This window comes from Ovis aries, chromosome 1 (genome assembly GCF_016772045.2).
Source record: "Ovis aries strain OAR_USU_Benz2616 breed Rambouillet chromosome 1, ARS-UI_Ramb_v3.0, whole genome shotgun sequence".
Classification (NCBI taxonomy): domain Eukaryota; kingdom Metazoa; phylum Chordata; class Mammalia; order Artiodactyla; family Bovidae; genus Ovis; species Ovis aries.
In genome coordinates, this window is record NC_056054.1 from 273,457,448 (window position 1) to 273,478,043 (window position 20,596).

The window sequence follows — 20,596 nt, forward strand, 5'->3', positions numbered from 1 at the left end:
TACTATTATATTTGTATTTTTATTTGTATACATATTCTTTTAAAAAAGTTAAAATACAAAAATACACAAAATAAAGAGTGACTTCAAATTTTGCCCGTCAAGGACAGGCACAGAGGTCAGCATTGAGGAAGGTCAGGATTCATGGCCCAGGTCCAGGGTAACAGGAACTGGGGTCTTCTGAGACTTTCGAAACTTGCTCTGAAGGAAAACCCTCGGCACACACAGTCCTTCTTTTTTATTTACCGTCTCACGAAACACATACTCATTCACCTCTTCTTCGTAACCTGCGTCCAGAAAGAGCCGCGCCAGGAATTCTGGAAGACAAGCAGATCACCAGTGCTCGCAGTCTGGATGCCACTGCACCCTGAGCAAGTCAGTGTAGCGGGGGGCTGAGAGAACCTCAATGCAAGGGGGTAAGAAGGCTCTGCTCTGGGAGCTGACACACTCCTACATCTGCCTGTCAACAGAAACTCCCAAATCATCACCAAGAGGTTCACCAACCTGTCACACGCTCCTCGACCCATCAGGACTCCCCACGAGCAGCACAGGCCCAGACCCTGCGCTCACAGTGTACGTGTGCTTATACGATATGTGTGTTCATGCAGTGTGCGTGGGGTCACTCAGCGTGTGCTCAGTGTTCATAGTGAGTGTGTGCTCACTCACTGTGTTTGGTGTGTGTGTGTGCTCATACTGTGTGTGCTCTTAGTGTGTGTGTGGTCAGTGTGTGTGAGCTCACTGTGTGTGTTCATACAATGTCCATACAGTGTGTATGCTCACTCATACAGTGTATGCTCAGCGTGTGTGTTCATACAGCACATACGTGCGTTCGTAGTGTGTGCACTCACTCATACAGTGTGGTCAGTGTGTGTGTTCATACAGTGTGTATGTGCTCGGTGTGCGTGCTCACTCATGGTGTGTGTGCTCATACAGCATGTGCTAATACAGTGTGTTCATAGTGTGTTCACTTGTACAGTGTGCTGTGTGCTCACAGTGTGTGTGCTCAAATAGTCTGTGTGCTCACTCAGTGTGCGTGTGTTCAGCATGTGTGCTCATAGTGTGTTCAGCGTGTGCTCACTCATACAGTGTGCACTCACGCATAGTGTGTTCATACAGTGTGTGCTCACTCACTGATACAGTGTGTGTTCAGTGTGCGCGCTTACTCATACAGTGTGTATGTGTGCACTCAGTGTGCGCGCTCACTCATACAGTGTCTGTTCACTCTGTGCGCTGTGTGTGTGCATGCACTCATACAGTGTGAGAGTGTGTGTGTGTGTGTGTGTGTGCACGCTCCATCTGTTTACATCAAGCCCCTCATCCACCCTGACGTGACCAGGGACAGTCAGGCAGCAGGGTGCAGAGAAAAAAACACCTGCCGTGAGAGCCTAAGGGACAGCGGACCCAAGCAGCCATCACTCCACGTGAAGAGAGACAGAAAGGACGGCTACGGGACTCTTGTCAGGGGCACGACTCCAAAGGACGTACTTTGAAGCACTTTGCAGATATTACTACAGCTTCTCAATTATTTATAATTGATTTAATCAGACTTCATGAATCCAAAACATTAAAACACATTTTTAATTTTCATTGTATGTTTTCATGCTTTTGTAGTCTTAATGGTAATCACTAATTTTTAGCTTTATTTTTGAGTTTAAGAGAATATTTCAAGAAGTAACAAATGTAAAAATTAGAGCTTAAGAAGGTAATTATATTACGGTTCATATTACAGGCATACCTCAGAGATACCATGGGTTCAGTTCACCGCAATAAAGGCGAAAAAAGCAATAAAGTGAGCCTCACAAATTTTCTGGTTCTCTAGTGTATACAAGTTATGTTTACACTATGCTGTGGTCTTTTAAGTGTGCAATAGCGTTGTGTCTAAAAACACCATGTACATACCTTAATTTAAAAATACTTTATCGTTAACCATCATTTGAGTCTTCAGTGAGTCTTAGCAGTAACATTAAAGGTGATCACAGATCACCATAGCAAATATAATACTAATGAAAAAGTCTGAAATACTGCAAGACATGAAGTGAGAAAATGCTACTGGAAAAATGGTGTCAATAGACTTGCTCAACACAGGGTTGCACAAACCTCCCATCTGTGAAAAACGGAGTATTTGCAAAGCACAGTAACACACGGTACTCCCGTATAAAACAGGCTTAGAACTAATGTTCAGAACACTAAAATCATAGTCAACATTTGTTTTCTTATCAAAAATGACCTTTTCAGGACCCCTCTATTAGCAAGTTTGTGTACTTAAGAAGTCTCAATCACTTTTATAGAAAAGAAGGTCTCTTACCTTTGTGAAACTCAAGTAATGTCAAGGCACTATCCTGCCCTATTTTGCTTGCTTTCTGAGGGAACGAAGTGAAGATTCTGGTTTGCCCTCCCAGCCTTCCCAACACAGCTCCTGGCCTCATCCACATGGCACAGCAGAGCGTTTCCACTGACTCGGTTCACTAACTGGACACCCTCACTAGAGAGCCTGTGAGCTCACAGCTGATGTGGTGAGTGGTGTGTGTGAGGGTTTGGCTCAGGGCCGTGCGGCTGTGTGTGGAGTCCAGTCGCCCCCACCCACGCAGGACCACAGGGACAGTGCAATGAAGGAAACAGAAATCATGACAGATTCCAGCAATCTTACCATCAGTGAAAAAATAGGATCGGGTTCCGTCTTGTCTAACATAGAAGTTTTCTGCAAGTTTGCTCCCGGCTTTAAACCTAAGCATGGCGTGATCATACAGCCCATAGTCGCGAAACAGGACACTTCTGCCTGGTTTTAATACCTATGAAACAGAACAAGCTGCACATAACTCAGGGATCCTGTCAGACAGAACTTACTATAAAATAAACCTGATTATTTTACGGATGAGAATGACTTACATTTGTGACAGTGATGAAAAGCGCCATACTGAAATGCCCGTACTACGAGGGCAAAGGGCCTGCCACGCAAAGGTGTGGTAAGGCCTGGCTGAGTCCCTTGCGCTGGGGGGGTACTTCCTGAGCACTGAGGAGAGCACCCTTGGAGGTCCAGTGTCTCAATTAAAACGCTGAAGACATCAGAGGAAAAAAAAAGTACCCTCACTAAACTATTAGCACGTTCTCCCATCATTTTATCAGCCATCTCCTAATCCATGACCCTGTAAGTCAAATTGTTTCTTTAAATATCTCTGTAATCAATACATTTTGGCTTTTTACTGATGTTCTGGCCTTCCTCAGCCTGAGTGTCAGTTCTGGCTCCTGCACTGCAATTCTGTATGGCTTGCTCACTATGCTAACACCACACTAAGCCCTCTACAGCTGACCAGACATTTTCTCACTAGGTCTTCATACAACTCTGGAGGAAAAGTGTGATTATCCCGAGACCAAGAGACTGGTAGCAGAAAAAGCAAGTGATGTGGCCACAATCATACAGCAGCTGCTAAACAGCAAAGTCCGAGCTCATACTTGGGTCAGAGGCATGACGAGAGGGTCGGGGATGTCTGTTAGTCCCGGGCAATGATGGGAAGTGGGAGTGTCAGTTCAGTTCCGTCCTCACTCCTGACAAGACCAGAGAGGCTGGGAGGGAGCGGTAACACCACCCATCCTCCCCTGCTGCTGCACTCCTTGCTTTCAGGCGGAGGGCCCTCAGGCCAGGGTGGTGTGTAGAGAAGGGGCAAGTGCCAGGCCCCGGTGGGAGCCCCTTACCACAGCCTTTAGAAACAGCTGTCACAGAGCAGACGTTTCAAAAACTGCAAGGTAAAATCTGCAGAGCACGGTGTAACTGCTCCTCTCCTACAAGGCAAACAGCCACATGCTTTTCAGAATGAAAAGAACAAGGTACTCACTGTGACACTTGCTTTTTAAGTGGGTATTCTTTCAAACTGTGTAACATTACCAAGTGAGAGTGGTCTTCAAAAGGGGGCATTGATTTTACTATGTATATTCTGACTCTTCACATTAGCAAGATAATCTTGAAAACATATGACAAATATTACCTATTACAGTAGATAGCTGCTATCTGAGGTAATTTGATATTTCCTCTTCCTGAATAGAATATGAAAGACTGTCCATAATACTTCCAAGTGTGCTGCAGATTTTCTCACTTAGCAAATTCTTATCAACACTAGCACGCATTTAAAACACTCTCAATAAAGAGCCTCTCGGGTGAAAACATTCTTACTTTGGTCAGAAATGCTAAATTTTAAAATATGACTGACTAAACAATCTGAAAACTTTAACTTGTATGAGACTCACTTATTTTCAGAAAGAAGGGAAGGCCGCATGGGACTCTCGCTCAGGAATCTGGGAACTCCTGATCCATGGGCCAGCTCTTCTGTTAACTGGCTGAATGACCCTAGGCAAGTTATGTCATCCTTCTGAATGTGCTTTCTCATCCATAAGACAGAAATTACGGTACTAACACCTCCTTTGAGGCAGGACTGTGCCTTTGCTGGGCTTTCTCATCCTCCCAGCAGCTCCAGAAAGATGGCGGGTGAGATCAGTCAGCCCCTCTCTTGGTGAGTGAGGCGCAGGGCACAGGCGATTTGCCTGGGCTTTCAAGGCAAGTCAGTGGCACAGGGAAGACAAAATCCTGTCTTCCAATAACGAACTTAGTTGATTTTTACTTTACCGTTTCATTCCAAAAATGAGGGAACCCAACTTTAAGGTTCCCTTTCAGTTTAAAATTAAGTGGTTTAAAAATTTCCCCAGTGTTAGCATCCTACAGTAATTAGCTCTACCATGAACAGCATGTTTCTGTGGCTGTTCAAACTGGAAAGCTGCCCAAAGGGTGTCTGACTGTCAGAGGCTGAGAGACTGCTTCTTCCGCTAACTTCCTGGTAAAGCACATGATATCCAATTAACGAACCAGTCACCACGTATGGTGGCCTCACACTGCTGCTGTGCACTCGTTCCAGGTCAGGTGAACAAGGAATTCTATTGGGGGCTAAAACAGGAGGAGGCTGAAATGGAACTAATCAGCATAAGAAAGGTTACAACAGTGGACTGAGACAGCTCAGGTCAGTGTTTTTAGTTTTAACATAACATTTCATTATTACTAAAATACACACAATATGCTATATCTTTTCATTTAAATCAAGAAGAGGGATATCCTCATTAATACTTGGCTTCGTTGGACTTTATTATAATCTAATAGTGTCTCATTAAGGTTTTATTTTCCATTTCCTGGGTTATCATATGTTAAGTTACTATCTATATATATTCTCTTCTATAAAAAGAGGGGTTTTCCATTGTCATTCTTACTGTTACCCAAGAATTCTTTATAAATTCTGAAATACTAATCTTTGTCAGTTGAATAGTTGTTTGTTTTTTTTTTTTTGCCACAGCGAGTGGCATGTGGGATCTTAGTTCCCCACACAGAGGACCAGGGATCAAACCCATGCCCCTCTGCAGTGGAAGTGAGAAGTCTTAATCACTGGACCACCAGGGAAGGCTCTCAGTTGAGTAGATTTTAAGTTACTTTTCCCACCTGGTCTCTCTAATGTCTTTGTATCATCTTAATTGTTTGAAGAAAACAAACTCCTAATTTTATTATATCATCTTCATGCATAGAATGCTTTTCAGTCTTTGAGAAAATTTTCCCCACTCTGAAGTCAAAGATGTTTTCCTACAGTCTCTTTTGAAAGGCTTACACTTTTGTCTTTTCCAGTTAAGTCTTTAAACCTACCTTTAAATCCATACATAATAACTTTTGTGTAAGGATGTGAAGCACAAAACAATTTTGGATTTTCCCCACACGGACCACCAATGGTCCCAGAATCACTTCCTGAGCAGTCCTTTCCCCAGTGATCTTCCAATGTCACCTCTATCAACTATCAAATTTCCATACACACATGGACCTACTTCTAAGCTATCATATTCCATTTCTCAATTTTTCTGTTCCTCTGCAAATACCATCTGTCTTAATAACTGTAGCTGTAATAAACCTTTATACCTGGTAAGGTATAAATCTCCCCATCTCCTTCTTCAGGAATGTTTTGACTCTTTATTCTTTCATATAAATTTAGAACCAACTTGTCAATTTCCCCCCCAAAAATAAAAAGTCTACCAAAAACCTCGAACTTAAACAAAAGGGTAAAATATAATATGAAGTGGAACAGATTACACAGTGCATGTTACTTTTTAAAATAAAGTATACAATTCTGTGGCACTGAGTACATTCATCTTATATCTGTGTAATTCTTTAATATTAATAGTCTTTAATATTTTCTCATTAGACAATTACACTACTTGAAGACAATGTTTTCTTTCTTTCTCGTTCTTTTCTCTGCTGCTTTCCAGCTGACTGGGGCCTCCAGCACAATGATGAACAGTACCGACAGTGGCCACTGTCATCCCCACGAAGTCCCAGACATTCCTGACTCCTGTCTCCCGCTCCTTCCTAGTCCCTGGAACCTTCATCAGTGAAATCACTCGTATCCTGAATGCTCGCTTCACATTCCAGTGCTAACAACCTGACTGGCTCCTGAGGACACGGTTTTCCCTGCCACCTCTCAAGCAGGCAGTGTTTTCTCCCATGGCCCTAGTACCACCGAGTGTAGGGATGGGGCAGGGTCCTCCTTGCCCCCACTGCTCCTTTCTGTGCATCCCCCCTTCTCCCCTCAAGTTTCAGCTCTGAACCTCCTGTCATCAGATCATACCACCACCCACTACCCTGTATTACTGCTGTTGTGAGTCACTAAGTCGTATCCGACTCTTTGTGACACTATGGCCTGCCAGGCTCCTCTGCCCATGGGATTTCCCAGGTGAGAGTACTGGAGTTGTTTGCCTAATTCCTGCTCCAGGAGATGTTCCCAACCCAGATGTGGGATCGAACCCATGTCTCCTGCACTGGCAGATGGATTCTTTACCACTGAGCCACGAGGGCATCTATTAGTTCCAGGGTCATTTCCCTTGATTTCAAGATGAATGTGTCTTCTGGTTTATGCTCTTATCCATACACTACTCCAATTAACTCCAATTAATTTCAACATACACAGGAATTACCCTTCCAAACATGCTGGATTCAATGGTTTGAGCTTCTCTCTTTCAAAGACTTTGTCCTTCACCTTACCTTAATCACTCACTGCCACAGTAATGTTCTAAAGTCTTACCCACACTGTGAAGGCAATACTTTCAATGTCACACAAGTCACCCTCTGACCACTCCCATATTTTTCCAGCTGTCTAACGCTCCAGCTTTCTCAATCCTTCACTTTCACCTGAACCATCAAAGGGAAGATGATGAGGTGGCCTGTCTCGAGTCCCCTGACTTGGAAGTGCGACTCCACTCCCCGAGTGCCGCAGCAGCCTGCTGGTGGCCGCAGCAGCTTGGGTCCTAACGGCAACGATGGGAGAGACAGCAGTGACCACGCTGCCTTTTAAGAGCACTCGCCACTACTAGGTACTGCCCCAGGCATGGAGAACACACCTCAGATAGCCTACCCCAAACCCAACATCTAGGAACCATTATCTCAACACTCCACAGGGAATGAAACGGAGGCTCAGAGAAGTAAAGGAAGCGGCCTACATCGGGAAGTAAGGTTTAACTCGAGCACGCTGTGTGCTCCTGTGTGGGGGCCCCTGCTCCCTCTCGCTTTACCGCAGGGCTCCACAGATCCCAGGCAGGGCTCCACAGATCCCAGGCAGCTGCTCCAAGGCCGGCCAAGCTCTGAAGGGCAGCCATGGCCCCTAAGCCAATCAGAATTTAAGGTGGATGTTTCATGCAGCAGAACTTCTTTTCATACACTGACTACACAGCCCACCTTGTAAGAACAGGGAGACTGTGAATTAAGACGGCACGTGAGCCTCAGAGGGAAGGTAAGTGAAAAGTCAGGATGTCGAACCCTCAAATGCAGGCTCGCAATCACTAACCTTGTAAACGTTTTGTAAGACAAGGTGCATCTTATCAGGGTGAACTGCAGAGAGCACAAATATCAGTGTGACAGCATCCACAGACTCTGGGGGCACGTGCTCCAGAAGGTCATCTTTGGTCAGATCACACTGGAACACCTTGCATCTTTCTGTGTCATAAAGAGGATTTTGCTAGAGAGAAAGACACAAAATACCTTCAATGCAACATCCCTGCGGATGCACACAGAAAAGCACAGCACACGTGGAGATGCCACTTCCATGTGTGCACTGCTGCACACAACTCAGCCACCACTGCTGCTGGGCAGACAGACTAACAGGTCATTTTGACATTAAAGCATGTAATATTCAATACTGCCACAAGGGGCAAGATCTCATTTTAACAAATAATTTTGTTCTTTTAAATTTTTTCATCTCATATTGGAGTATGGTTGATTAACAGTGCTGCCTTAGTTTCAGGTGTAGAGTCATTCAGTTACACGTATACACGCATCTTCTCTTTCAAATTCTTTCCCCATTTATGTTATTAGAGTACTGAGCTGAGTTCCCTGTGCTATACAGTAGGTCCTTATTGATGACCTCTTTTAAACACATCAACAAATTATTTTTAACTGCGTATACAGTCTATCACATATTCCAAACTGAGCATTTAGAAGCATGTAACTCCAGAGGAATGATAAATCAAACCCTGCCTCTGCTCCCTTAACCCTCCTCTGACTCATCCACTATAACCCTGAATCCTATGAGAGGTCCTTCCGGCTCCCTTTACTGAGATGCTCCCACCCTTCTTCTGGGTATGTATGGTGGTTGCTTGATGCCAACAAGCTAAGAAAACTTTTTTTAAACTACAAGTGTGTTCCTGGTACATTCTGGTAACAGGTTTCAACACATATATAACAGCATTAAGGAGAAAAATAATAAACTTTTCTTTAATGTAAGGACCTTAATAAGCAGATACATAAAGTTATAGGATGGGTCAGTTCTACCTACAACTCTGCTTATATACTGGAGTTTATTACAATCTCAACCGAATCCTCAGATTTCTAGAAATTTGATAAGGTGAATTTTATTCATCTAGAAGTGAAAACCTTTAGGAACAGCCAAGACAATTTTTAGATGAAAAACAATGGAGGAAGAGGCATACTACAGGACATCAAAACACATTACAAAATGTAGTGCTAAACAGTGTGGTTTGAGAATGGGGACCAACGGATGGGTGAGACAAGAGTGTCCCCACACAGACCCATGTATTTAGAGGGATCAGTAGTGTATATGATAGAAGACAGGTGACCAAAATGACATTAAATTTTTTAAAAAGATAGAGAACGAAGGTTACGATTATCAGGAATGGAAAATGAACTTCTCCCTCAATTCCCTGTTTGAACAGTTAGCTCTATCCACTTGTATTAAAGGACAGCAGACCACTAGGAGAAATAAAAGAATGCCAGCTCCAGTGCAGAGGTGGAGAGACGGAGAGTCTATCCTAACACGGCCATGAGCGGGACAGACAGCAACTTCATGTGAACCCACGAGAGAGCAGAGGTCAAAGAACCACCGGCCACCCGCAGATGTGGAGAGGGAGAGGCACCTTCAGGGAGACACAGGACCCACGTGTTTGCTTACCTGAGGCCTCTAGAAAACTAGAAACGTGACGAACAGCATGAAGCTCCCGGGGCTGAAGCCATCGGGATGCCCACACCCGAGCAGGTGTTTCCACCAGGGACTTCACTTAGGCTCTCACAAAAAGAACGGGGCTCTTTCTGGGGCTGGACCTTCTCAGCTCCTTTAAGGGAGAAAAGGTTTCACATGCAGGGGAAAAGTCATCTGGGCCTTGGGTCCTTGGGGCACTGGTGGAATATCACTGCCCTTGGGGAGGACTGCTCTGCCCAAACTTTGTCTTCATCTGCAGAGAATGGCCTCATGACCACGGAGTATGACAGAGGAGGGGAGGGGATGAGAAAGAAAAGCTCTACTCCTGGAGAAACAGAAACACTTGTGGGAAAGCTACAAGAGACAGACTCTTCATGGGGAACAGCACAAAGGAAAGACCCAAAGCCAACAGGAGCAACAAAGTCACCAGGGTTTGAAGTCTCACGGGCCCATAGCAACAACAAACCTCATAGGTAACTATAGCAACAACAGACTTTAACACAGAGCACAACTCCAGTCTAGATTATTACAAATCCTTATTACCTATCCACTGCCCTGTATAACTCTCAACAGAAGAAGAACAAGGCACACCATAAGGCAAGAAAAAACACGGTGTGAAGAGACAGCCATGAAGACCAGACTTGAATACGACACAGACGCTGGAACTACAGGTTTGGACACTAAAAAACAAAAAAATTATGATTAACGTATTACAGGCTTTAATGAAAAAGGCGGACAATATTCAAGATCAGATAGGTAATTTCAGAGATATAGAAACTGCAAATCAATGGGAGATGCTAAAAATCAAAAACATAGTAACAGAAATGAAAACTGCTTCTGACAGGCTCATCAATAGGAATGCTTCCTGCCTAAAAGCAATCAGTGAACTTGATGATAAGACAACAGAAAGTACACAAACTGAAAATGCAAAGGGCAAAAAAGTTAAAAACAAACAAACAAAAAGCCAGCATCCAAGAGCTGTGAAACCACAGCAAAGGGTATAACAGAGAGATAACCAGAATCCTCGGAGAAAACAAGAGCTCAAGAAATACTCGAGAAATAATGGTCAAACTTTTCCAGATTAATTAAAAATCCTCTAACCAAAATTATAAAAAGCATATCTCTGTGATTATAGAACTCCAAAGACATAAAACCTTAGTACCTCAAAAGGAAATGATTATTCATTTGATGTGATCACTTAAATTCTGTAATAAAACAATACCATAAAACAATGCCTAATAAGCTGGAAGAAATGTTTACAACAGATATAACGGAATATATCCACAAAATAAGAAACAAAATGACAGAAAAATAGACAAAGGTATGAACAGACAATTCATACTACGGTAAAAGCCCAATGTGGGTGAGGGTTTTGTTTACTACTCCATCCCAATGCTTAGAACAGTGATTGGCCTACACTACGCTCCTGCCAGCAAATTTGGAAAACTCAGCAGTGGCCACAGGACTGGAAAAGGTCAGTTTTCATTCCAATCCCAAAGAAAGGCAATGCCAAAGAATGCTCAAACTACTGCACAATTGCACTCATCTCACATGCTAGTAAAGAGATGCTCAAAATTCTCCAAGCCAGGCTTCAGCAATACATGAACCATGAAACTTCCAGATGTTCAAGCTGGTTTTAGAAGAGGCAGAGGAAACAGAGATCAAATTGCCAACATCCGCTGGATCATGGAAAAAGCAAGAGAGTTCCATAAAAACATCTATTTCTGCTTTATTGACTATGCCAAAGCCTTTGACTGTGTGGATCACAATAAACTGTGGAAAATTCTGAAAGAGATGGGAATACCAGACCACCCGACCTGCCTCTTGAGAAACCTGTATGCAGGTCAGGAAGCAACAGTTAGAACTGGACATGGAACAACAGACTGGTTCCAAATAGGAAAAGAAGTACATCAAGGCTGTATATTGTCACCCTGCTTATTTAACTTCTATGCAGAGTACATCATGAAACGCTGGGCTGGAAGAAGCACAAGCTGGAATCATTGCCGGGAGAAATATCAATAACCTCAGACATGCAGATGACACCACCCTTATGGCAGAAAGTGAAGAGGAACTAAAAGCCTCTTGATGAAAGTAAAGAGGAGAGTGAAAATGTTGGCTTAAAGCTCAACATTCAGAAAACGAAGATCATGGCATCTGGGTCCCATCGCTTCATGGGAAATAGATGGGGAAACAGTGCAAACAGTGTCAGACTTTATCTTTTTGGGCTCCAAAATCACTGCAGATGGTGATTGAAGCCATGAAATTAAAAGACACTTGCTCCTTGGAAGAAAAGTTTTGACCAACCTAGATAGCAAATTCAAAGGCAGAGACATTACTTTGCCAACAAAGGTCCGTCTAGTCAAGGTTATGGTTTTTCCTGTGGTCATGTATGGATGTGAGAGTTGGACTGTGAAGAAAGCTGAGTGCCGAAGAATTGATGCTTTTGAACTGTGGTGTTGGAGAAGACTTTTGAGAGTCCCTTGGACTGCAAGGAGATCCAACCAGTCCATTCTGAAGGAGATCAGCCCTGGGATTTCTTTGGAGGGAATGATGCTAAAGCTGAAACTCCAGTACTTTGGCCACCTCATGGCCTATAAGATTGGGAGATACAGAAAAGACTGACGGTGGGACTTCCCAGGTGGCCCAGGAGGTAAGATTCTGTGCTTTCAATGCATGGGGGCGTGGGTTTGATCCCTGATTGAGGAACTAAGATCCCACTCGCTATACAGTGCTGCCAAAAAAAGGACTGATGTTAAATGTTGATGGCATAGAGGAAAATAATATCTTTATATTATTGGTGAAATTATAAATTGATATAATTTTCTGGATGGACAGCTGGCATTATCTATTTAAATTTTAATGTGTATGCTTCCTCCAAGGAATTCCATTTCTTCTATTAGTCACCACAGAGACTTGTACACGTGTTTGGGGCATGCGTATAATTCTGATTACATCAATCCGACTTGTGGGAGCAAAAAATTAGAAGCAATTTGAACAATCATCAACAAGGCAATTGTTACTATATGGCACATCCTTTCTGTGAAATACTACAAGAGGTAAATGTAATGCGGCAGACCTACATATACTGGGATGAAAATACTCGGCAAGATACAATGCAGAGCGAAGAAGGTAGGTTATAGCACAATGTGCTATCACTATTAATAAAGTCTAGGTGCTAAAACTGTGAAAGGTTGATGGGAAACAGATATCTGCATGTTGCCAAAGCAACCCTCACACATCTGTCAATGACAAAAGGAGACACCTGTGCAACAGAGCAATTAGGGAGTCTCCTTAGACCCTGTGCCCAACTAGCATCACCTACAGTGAGATTAGATCACTGCCTCCTGACAGGGTGCAGTATGGAAGCTACATCATCACCCGCTAAAGTATTTCTGCTCAAAATATTTTACCTGATTTAACTTCTGGTTTACAGAAAACACAAGGCATAAAGCAACAAGTTAAACAATGACAGACAGAAATAATCAGCCATACTGGAACGTGCGACCTCGTTACATAAAATTGCTTGCTCTCCCAAAACTCGATGTCACCGGGGAAAAAGTCAAAGGGAAGGGCAGGAATGTTTTAGGCTAAGAAGATTTAAGGTACATAATAAAGTGTAAGCTGCAGCCCTTAACTAAATACAACCATAAATGGCACTATAAAAGTTTATGAAGCAAAAGCAGCAAAATGCTGCCAATCATTAAATCTGGACACAAGTTTATGGACGTTATCTGGTATTTCTTTCTACTTTTCTAAATAATGCTCTGTTTCTCTATGTATTATACATGCACATACACAGGAAAACTACATTTACAGTGATCACAGCCGGTCCTTCAGGAAGAGGACCGGAACTGGGAAAATGGGTGTAGAAGTCAGGTCCAACAAGTCTAGGAAAATAGAGACATAACAACACACGGATGGTGCACCAACCTTGACATATTCAACAGCTCTTGGAGAAAAATCACAGGCATAGGCAAAGATACCTGGATCTTCTTCTAAAAGTGGGAATAAACAGTTCCCAACCCCACAGCCAGCTTCAAGAATAGTCAATTTCTGATCTTCAAACTGAGGAAAGAGAACCCAAAGTTACAGTACACAACATCCCACCTAATGAAGAAACAAACTAAAAGGTCCAGAACATGAAACAAGGTCTCTGCCCCCATGGAGTAGACAATTAACCAGTGAAGGGATAACCCAAAGCAACTGATGCCTCATCTGTTGTCCAACACTGGGTAATCTGGTGTGGAGAAAACAACAGCGTAATGGCTAACACAACAGGCTCTGAGGTTAAAGTGCCTGCACGCAAATCTGAACTTTTCCCCTCACCCTGCATTCCGTCACTGAACAAGTCACTCACACAGCTTTGTCCCTCAGTTTCATCAGCAAGTGGGAATAACCCTAACGCTAAACTTCAACATGTTACTTTAAGGTTTAAATTACAGAACACTACTGTTAAGTTCATGTGAAGGGCTGTGGTGAAGCATTCATCTCCATTATCATTATGAACCTGTCACTGAAATCATTCAGTGTGAACTCAATATTTACAATTTTCAGATTCGCTTTAAAGAAACAGAAAATGCCCACTCAAGTCCTCTCTCCTCTGTATTTTACAACTCAGCAACTGCTAAAACTATTTGAGACAGTGTATATCTAAGCTACAAAAATTCATGAAGCCTTTGACAGGTTTCGTAAATTTTCTACCTCACACTCGCCCTGGGAATCCAATAAAACACCCCTCTTCTACACATTTTAAATGAAGAATCGCTCGAACAAGGTGCAGTATTAGTTTACCTCTCTACATGATCTGAGCTCCTCAAACTCTCTGGTGGTCCAGTGTCTATCTTTGAAGAAATTAGTGCTGTTTCTTTTGTAAAAAAGGTCCCAGTTCTTCTGAGCCTCTTTTTCCAGTTTCTGCTGTTTAAAATCAGACACTAAAGCTTGGTCTCTCTTCAGTTTCTCCTCTTCTTCAGAGCTGAGAATCCTTGTCTGCAGCCCTCTCCTTTGCAAAGCAGCCATCTCCTACGTGGATGGTCATATGCTGAACATTTAACACTGCTGGAGATGGCCCATTCCTCAGCAACCTGAGGACTTCAAGTGGATACCACAGACACAGGCAGGGTCCTCTCAGATGTGGTCCCTCAGGCTGGGTTCAAGCCTGAAGCAGCCATCGGATACTTCGCAGGAAAGAAAAAGACATTCCGGTGGGAGGTTCTAGAACAGGTTTTTTTTTTTAAGATGCTCAGTTAGCGGTTCTTGATTAGTTCTTTCACTTAACATTTCAATTCCGCAAACATTTACTAGATGCTGACCCTACACAAAGCCCTACCCCACTACAGAAGAGGTCACAAAGAGCAAGACACAGACCCCCGCCTGCAGGGGGCTGACATCCAGCGGCCAGGGCTCTCACGCACAGAAAGGCTTAATTCCAACCCGAACAGTCAGTAAGCCGCTTTCAGTCAGGAAAAAAAGTCACTCTCAAGAACTGACTGAGAAACCTTACGGTTCCTCAGGGTTCGGTGTCCGTGAAACGGGGGTGTCTTTAAAAACAACCACGACGGCTGTCCAAGCCCCAGGCGGTCGGTCACCGTCGCCAAGGACGCGAGAGACGGCGTTTTTCGGGGAAAACGGAGCTACTACGCCCGGGTGGCCTGAGTCTGTCTCATGAACCCCAGGGCGCGTCCCTTTCGGGAACTGAGGCCCTCGCGCCGCCCTGGGCGCGCGAAAGGGACGAAAAAGAGGCTCAGGGACGCGGAGAGTGGGGCCGCCAGGACCCTGCGGATGAGCCGGGCCGCCCAGCCGCGAGGGGCGGCGGCGACCCGCGTGAGCCTAGTCCACCGCGCGCCGGGCGCCCCAGTCAGCAGTTCCTAGGTTCCCCTGAAGGGTGGGGCCGGGCGCGCTGAGCCCCCAGCCAGGCGCAGCCTCAGAAGCAGAACTTGGGAGCCACCGCGGGGAAAAAAAAAAAAACAAAACAAAACAAAACCAAAACCCTTCGCCTGGCCAACACCCACCCCCGCCCCGCAGAGAGACCTCGAATCCGGATTCTCCCGGCGGCAAAGACCTTCGGCCATGGCACCGCCCCCTCTACTTCCGCTGCGGGCCCGGACGTCCCTCCTCGGCGCCGGAAGTTCCGCCGTCGGGTCTGCTCGGAGTCGTCCCCCGCCCAGACGCGCAGGCCCGAGCTCGTTTCCGGCCTGCGCGGGTGGGCGCCGGCTCGGCTCCCCGCGCGCCCCCGAGCGCTGTCCCGGAAGCGCGGCTCCTCCGGACGCCGGCGCCGGCGGCTCGGGCCGGGGCCGCGCCAGGAGGGCGCCCGGGCGGGCGCGAGGCCCGTGCGGGGCCATGAACGGGACGGCCAACCCGCTGCTGGACCGCGAGGAGCACTGCCTGCGGCTCGGGGAGAGCTTCGAGAAGCGGCCGCGGGCCTCCTTCCACACCATCCGCTGTGAGTCCGCCCCCCGGTCGCCCTCTGCCCCGGAGAAGGCCAGGGGGCCTTGCCGGCGTTCCCTCCCTCGGGGGACCTCGGGTTTTTCCTTTGTTTTTTTTTCCCAGCTCCCTCTTCTCAGACCAGACCCTTCCCTCAGCTCCCAGGATTTCTCCGCTTTGCGCTACCAAATGCTTCTCCCGAAGGTCATTGGACCCTCTTGCGCCCCGAACCTCCACGTCCCCATGTTACTACCGAAGGGCTGCGACCCCATCAGTTTCCAGCTTCTTTGTATTCCAGCCTCTCCTCACCCCCACCGCCCCCCACACACCCAGATCCCCGCGCTTCAGGAGCTCTTCTCGTTTCCTCGGGATTGGCATCCTCCACCTTCCCCTCTTATTACCGAAGGGCTGCGACCCCACATCAGTTTCCAGCTTCTTTGTATTCCAGCCACCCCCTCCCCCTCGATCCACACCCCGATCCCCACTGGGCATCTCCACGCTTCAGGAGCTCTTCTCGTTTTCCTCGGCGTTGGCCTCCACTCCCTCCTGTTCCATTCCCTTCCGGCCGCCTTTGCTTTTCTTTCCTTGCCCCCTTGGGTTCTGGCCTCCGCGACGCCCGGCTGCAGCCCCAGAGCCCGCAGCTCTGCGCCCCGTCCGCCTTCTTTTCCTCCATATATCTGTGCCAGCTTGTCTCGCGCTTTGATGTCTTTTTGAGGTCACCAGACTACCCCTCACTTTTTCTCCAGACCCAGTCCCTTGTGGGTGGAAAGTAAAATTAGGATTGGAGAGCCAGGAATAAGTTAGAGCTTGATCTATGTTTGGAAGCAAAAGCCAGCAGGCATAAGGAGTGTGCAGATAGTCATTATGCTGGACCTCTTTTTTTCTCCATGATTACAGACTCTGTTGAGGGGAGGGCCTTTCCACTGTGTATCCTGGGTGAAGAATTGGCCGCCAGAGCATCCCACTATGATTCACAGACTCCTGGTTTCGCGTCCCAGTAGCCCCAGTACTGGTTAAGACTTGTTTTTGTCCGAGGAGTTCTTAGATGTGACTCAACACCTTGAAACAGGCGTAGTAGGTGGTGAACTTCTGTCTTCCTGTGGTCACTTGCCAGGCCATTACTCTGCTTCCTGCTGACGGCAGATCAGCCCTCTGAGGGGCTGGGTTTTGGGAATGTGAGAAGAGCAGCATCATTTCCTGAACAATTTACTAAGTTGATGTTGTGGCAGAATGAAGGGCAACGTGCAGTTTAAATAAGACACTTGACAGATGTACCTGGCCTGCAGTCTGAGGCAGGTTTGTGTTAAAAGACAGTAAGATGGCTGTTCACGCTGTGCCTTAACTGCAATTCAGAAACATGGGCAGGATTAACCTTTGGAAGTACAGTGCAACCTTCTGCTCCAGATATCTGTAGGAATATTCTTGTTAAAGCTATGGAACTTGAGTGTGGCAGATCCTAACTTTGACAGTTCTTATCAAAATGCTGTGACCTCTCATGTTTCATAGTGTGTTTTACAATCGCAGGGTTTTAAAAACATACTCTGTTGCTTTTCATCCTTATAATAACCCTAATAAAACACCTCATTGTAGGTAATAAGGCATGAATTTTCATCTGTCACTTAGGGGAAGGGAGTATCTGCTTAATGAAAAGTTGCATAAATTCTAGCCTTTTTCCTTCAGAATTATCCAGTGGGGATAAGAGGGAAAGTATATGGAGGTATAGATGAAACTATATTGCCCCAGAACTGGTAATGAAGCTGGGTGATGGTATTCAGGACTCATTATAGTATTCTCTTTGCTGTTGTATATGAGAAATTTTCCACAGTGAGATAACATTTTAAGAAATTCTAAGTGGTTTGTATTTTCTTTTATCTGAGTTATAAAAAATTTCCATTCTTACATGTGAATGCCGTGCAAGCACTTAATACAAGTAACCTGGTGGATAAATGCTTTTTTTCCTTTCCCTTTAGATGACTTTAAGCCGGCGTCTATAGACACTTCCTGTGAAGGAGAGCTTCAGGTCGGCAAAGGAGATGAAGTCACAATTACGCTGCCGCATATCCCTGTAGGTTTTATTACATCGTTGTTGCTGTTGTTTAATGTGGAATCACAGTGAATCCTCATATTGTTATTGCAATTTGATTTCCTCCTTTTTAAAAACTTCTAGATTTCTGAAGTGCCAGCATGAGAAAAGGAACTAGGGGGGTCAGATGGGATGGAATTCATGCTTCCCAGGCTCCTGAGTAAAAAAAATTCTTTGTCATTTTTCCCAAACTCCCTTTCCCCATTTGTTCCTAAGAAGGCAAGGTGGAACCTGGCTCCTCCTTTAGACATATGTAGCCTCTCCCAACAGCTGCAGAGAAAGAGGCCCAAGTGCTCTATGGGTATAAAACAGCAACGGCTTAGGGGCGTGGAGAGGCAGGGGCGGGATCAGCATGGTTCATGAATCTGGCAGGGGGTGATGTGCAGGCTGGTGGTTTCAGGCAGGACCTAGGTTCAGAGCCGCAGGTTAAAAGCTGAGTGGAGAACCTTCGCAGAGAGACACTGCTGAAGTCTTATCAAGGCACCACTGTGATCGCAAGGATCAGACAGAATAGTCTTAATGAACACGTGCATGTCCCAGGCCTGTCCTGGAACATGATAAGCTCTTGGTAACCAGTGAGAGAATGAAAAGGCTCTGGACAGAGAGCCTTGGGAAGCGTTGTGCTGACAAAAAACTGTCTGCCAGTTCAAACAGCTCTCATTAGTTGTTGCCTTTGGCAGGTTACATCATCTCCCTTTGGACCTTAGTTTCCCAAATGTAAAATAAAGAGGTTAGATAAATGATCCCTAGGGTCCCTTCCAGCTCTTAATTTTTACTGTATGAACCAGGAGTCAAGGAGCCAACCAATTTCTGATTCCATCCAGGGGATTTAACGATACATTCGGCAAATACTAACATCTACCCACGGTGGTGCTGGCTCATTACTAGGTACTCAGAATATAGTCTTGAAGAAAACAAGCGTGTTTCTCATCCTTAGGGAGTTTAAATAACTGCTGGAAAACGTAGCACTTACTTTAGAAAGTCTAGGGAGACTTGCGTGAGGAAGTGATCTTTGAGCAGATTTGAAGGTTGACTAATTGAGAGGGAGGGAGGGATTGGGATGTTGTGGACAGAATCCTTGTTAAATCCCTTCGAGACAGAACTTGCGGTTCTGAGAGAGGACTGGTGCCTTCTTCTCTGGAACCTGCAGAGCCCGGGGTGAAAGAAGCCGGGTGCAGTGGAGGGGCCAGGTGGCTGATTTGAAGGGTTTCTGGCTTGGGCCTTACGCACTGGGCAGTCATGGAAGGCCTTAGGCAGGTTAGTGGCTTGAGGAACTTGAACTAGCCAGAACGGTGAGCTTGGAGAAGGTGTGTAGTTACTTAGCATGAAGGGGAAGCCCGAACTCTCCAATTACAAGGAAATGCAGAGATCGCTCTATTGCTCATAGTGAGAGCTCTGCTCAGTGTCAGACAGGAACGTATCATTTGTGTTTCTCAGTTCACACTTTACTATTATTTGTAACATTTCCCAAATCTCTGGAAAATGTACAGTAACTTAAAAATTCTATATTTATTTTTTGATTACTTAGAGCTGGTTGCACAGTTATAGATTCTTGCTATATTATTTCCTCTTTAACTCCTAGCTTCCCAAGCAAAAATAAAATGCAAATCAGCTTATTCTATTTCTTAAAAAAAAAAAAAAATTTATTTATTTGACTGTGCTGAGTCTTAGTTGCAGCATGTGGGATCTAGTTCCTTGACCAGGAACTGAACCCAGGCCCCGTGCATTGCAAGCACAGAGTCTTAGCCACTGGACCACCAAGGAAGCCCCCTTTCTCTTCCTGTTTGGGTAGTTCTGGTAAGAGATTTGCTGAGATAAAGCCAGCTGTAAATTCAGTCTTGATATTCATAACTGGGGTATCTGGTTTGATTGTCTGAACTGTTCTTTTGTGGCGGAAAAGGGATCCACACCACCGATGACTGTGTTCAAGGGGAACAAGCGGCCTTACCAGAAGGACTGTGTGCTGATCATCAATCACGACACTGGAGAGTATGTGCTGGAAAAGCTCAGCAGCAGCATCCAGGTCAAGAAGACGCGGTATGTAAAAAAGCAGATAGAGGTTGCTGTGCTGTTTCTGTAGACTTACCTTGTCTATTCAGTTATTTTATAAGAGTGTGCCCGTCTGGGAACTTAGTGTCCTGTTGGCAGGCTCAGCAACTCCCTCGTGTGTCTTCTCAGACAAGTCATAAAATGTCTTTTCCTCAAAGGCAATGAAAATAAATAATGTTTATAAGACCTGAAACGTAGAAGTCACTGGGGAGAGGGGTGTGCTTTATGATTAAGTCAGTTTTATTAATCTCATGGTTGTTGATACAGTACCACCAAAGGGATAAGATTTAAGTTTACAGACTTAAAATTATGAAAGAGTAATTGAGTAATATATATTCTTTTTTAGAGTGACAACATTAAATTTTCCTAAGATGCATTTGAGATTATTATAATATCAAAGCTGTACCTAATTTCTTTGAATAGTGAGCTCTCTTTTAATTTTTAACTTGACAGGCATTACATGTGTCATATGAGGCCAATTAGATTTTATTTTAAAGTCAAATTTTATTCTGTAAGTAGAAGTAACCTAGTGGTTCTATTAGTG

At 45.0% G+C, this 20,596-nt stretch overlaps 2 protein-coding genes across 3 annotated transcripts in view; one reads left to right on the forward strand and one right to left on the reverse strand.

Annotated features, from left to right (window-relative positions):
• METTL6 (methyltransferase 6, tRNA N3-cytidine) lies at window positions 1–15,583 on the reverse strand. Of its 2 annotated transcripts, XM_004003414.5 has the most exons (5): window positions 14,292–15,583; window positions 13,431–13,565; window positions 7,854–8,024; window positions 2,645–2,786; window positions 1–314 (listed from the first exon to the last, which is right to left on the reverse strand). In XM_004003414.5, the coding sequence occupies exons 1-5, from the start codon at window positions 14,514–14,516 to the stop codon at window positions 133–135; spliced, it is 855 nt and encodes a 284-aa protein (XP_004003463.1). In that variant the 5' UTR covers window positions 14,517–15,583; the 3' UTR covers window positions 1–132. The 2 variants fall into 2 exon arrangements, with proteins under 2 accessions (XP_004003463.1, XP_011960737.1); XM_012105347.4 differs by lacking the exon at window positions 13,431–13,565.
• The window catches only part of EAF1 (ELL associated factor 1), a 14,077-nt gene continuing 8,837 nt past the window's right edge, over window positions 15,357–20,596 (forward strand). The window contains exons 1-3 of the mRNA XM_027961866.3: window positions 15,357–15,939; window positions 17,891–17,985; window positions 19,904–20,040. Of these exons, the coding sequence (XP_027817667.2) occupies window positions 15,567–15,939; window positions 17,891–17,985; window positions 19,904–20,040 (605 nt within the window). The 5' untranslated portion in view covers window positions 15,357–15,566. The remainder of the gene's footprint in view (window positions 15,940–17,890; window positions 17,986–19,903; window positions 20,041–20,596) is intronic.

Coding starts and splice junctions, on each gene's coding strand:
- METTL6 (XM_004003414.5), bottom strand. CDS start 14,516: ATGGCTGCTTTGCAAAGGAGAGGGCTGCAGACAAGGATTCTCAGCTCT. Junction 13,566..14,291: donor AGCTCAGATCATGTAGAGAG/GTAAACTAATAC, acceptor CTCTTTCCTCAG/TTTGAAGATCAGAAATTGAC. Junction 315..2,644: donor ATCCTATTTTTTCACTGATG/GTAAGATTGCTG, acceptor CTTGTCTTCCAG/AATTCCTGGCGCGGCTCTTT.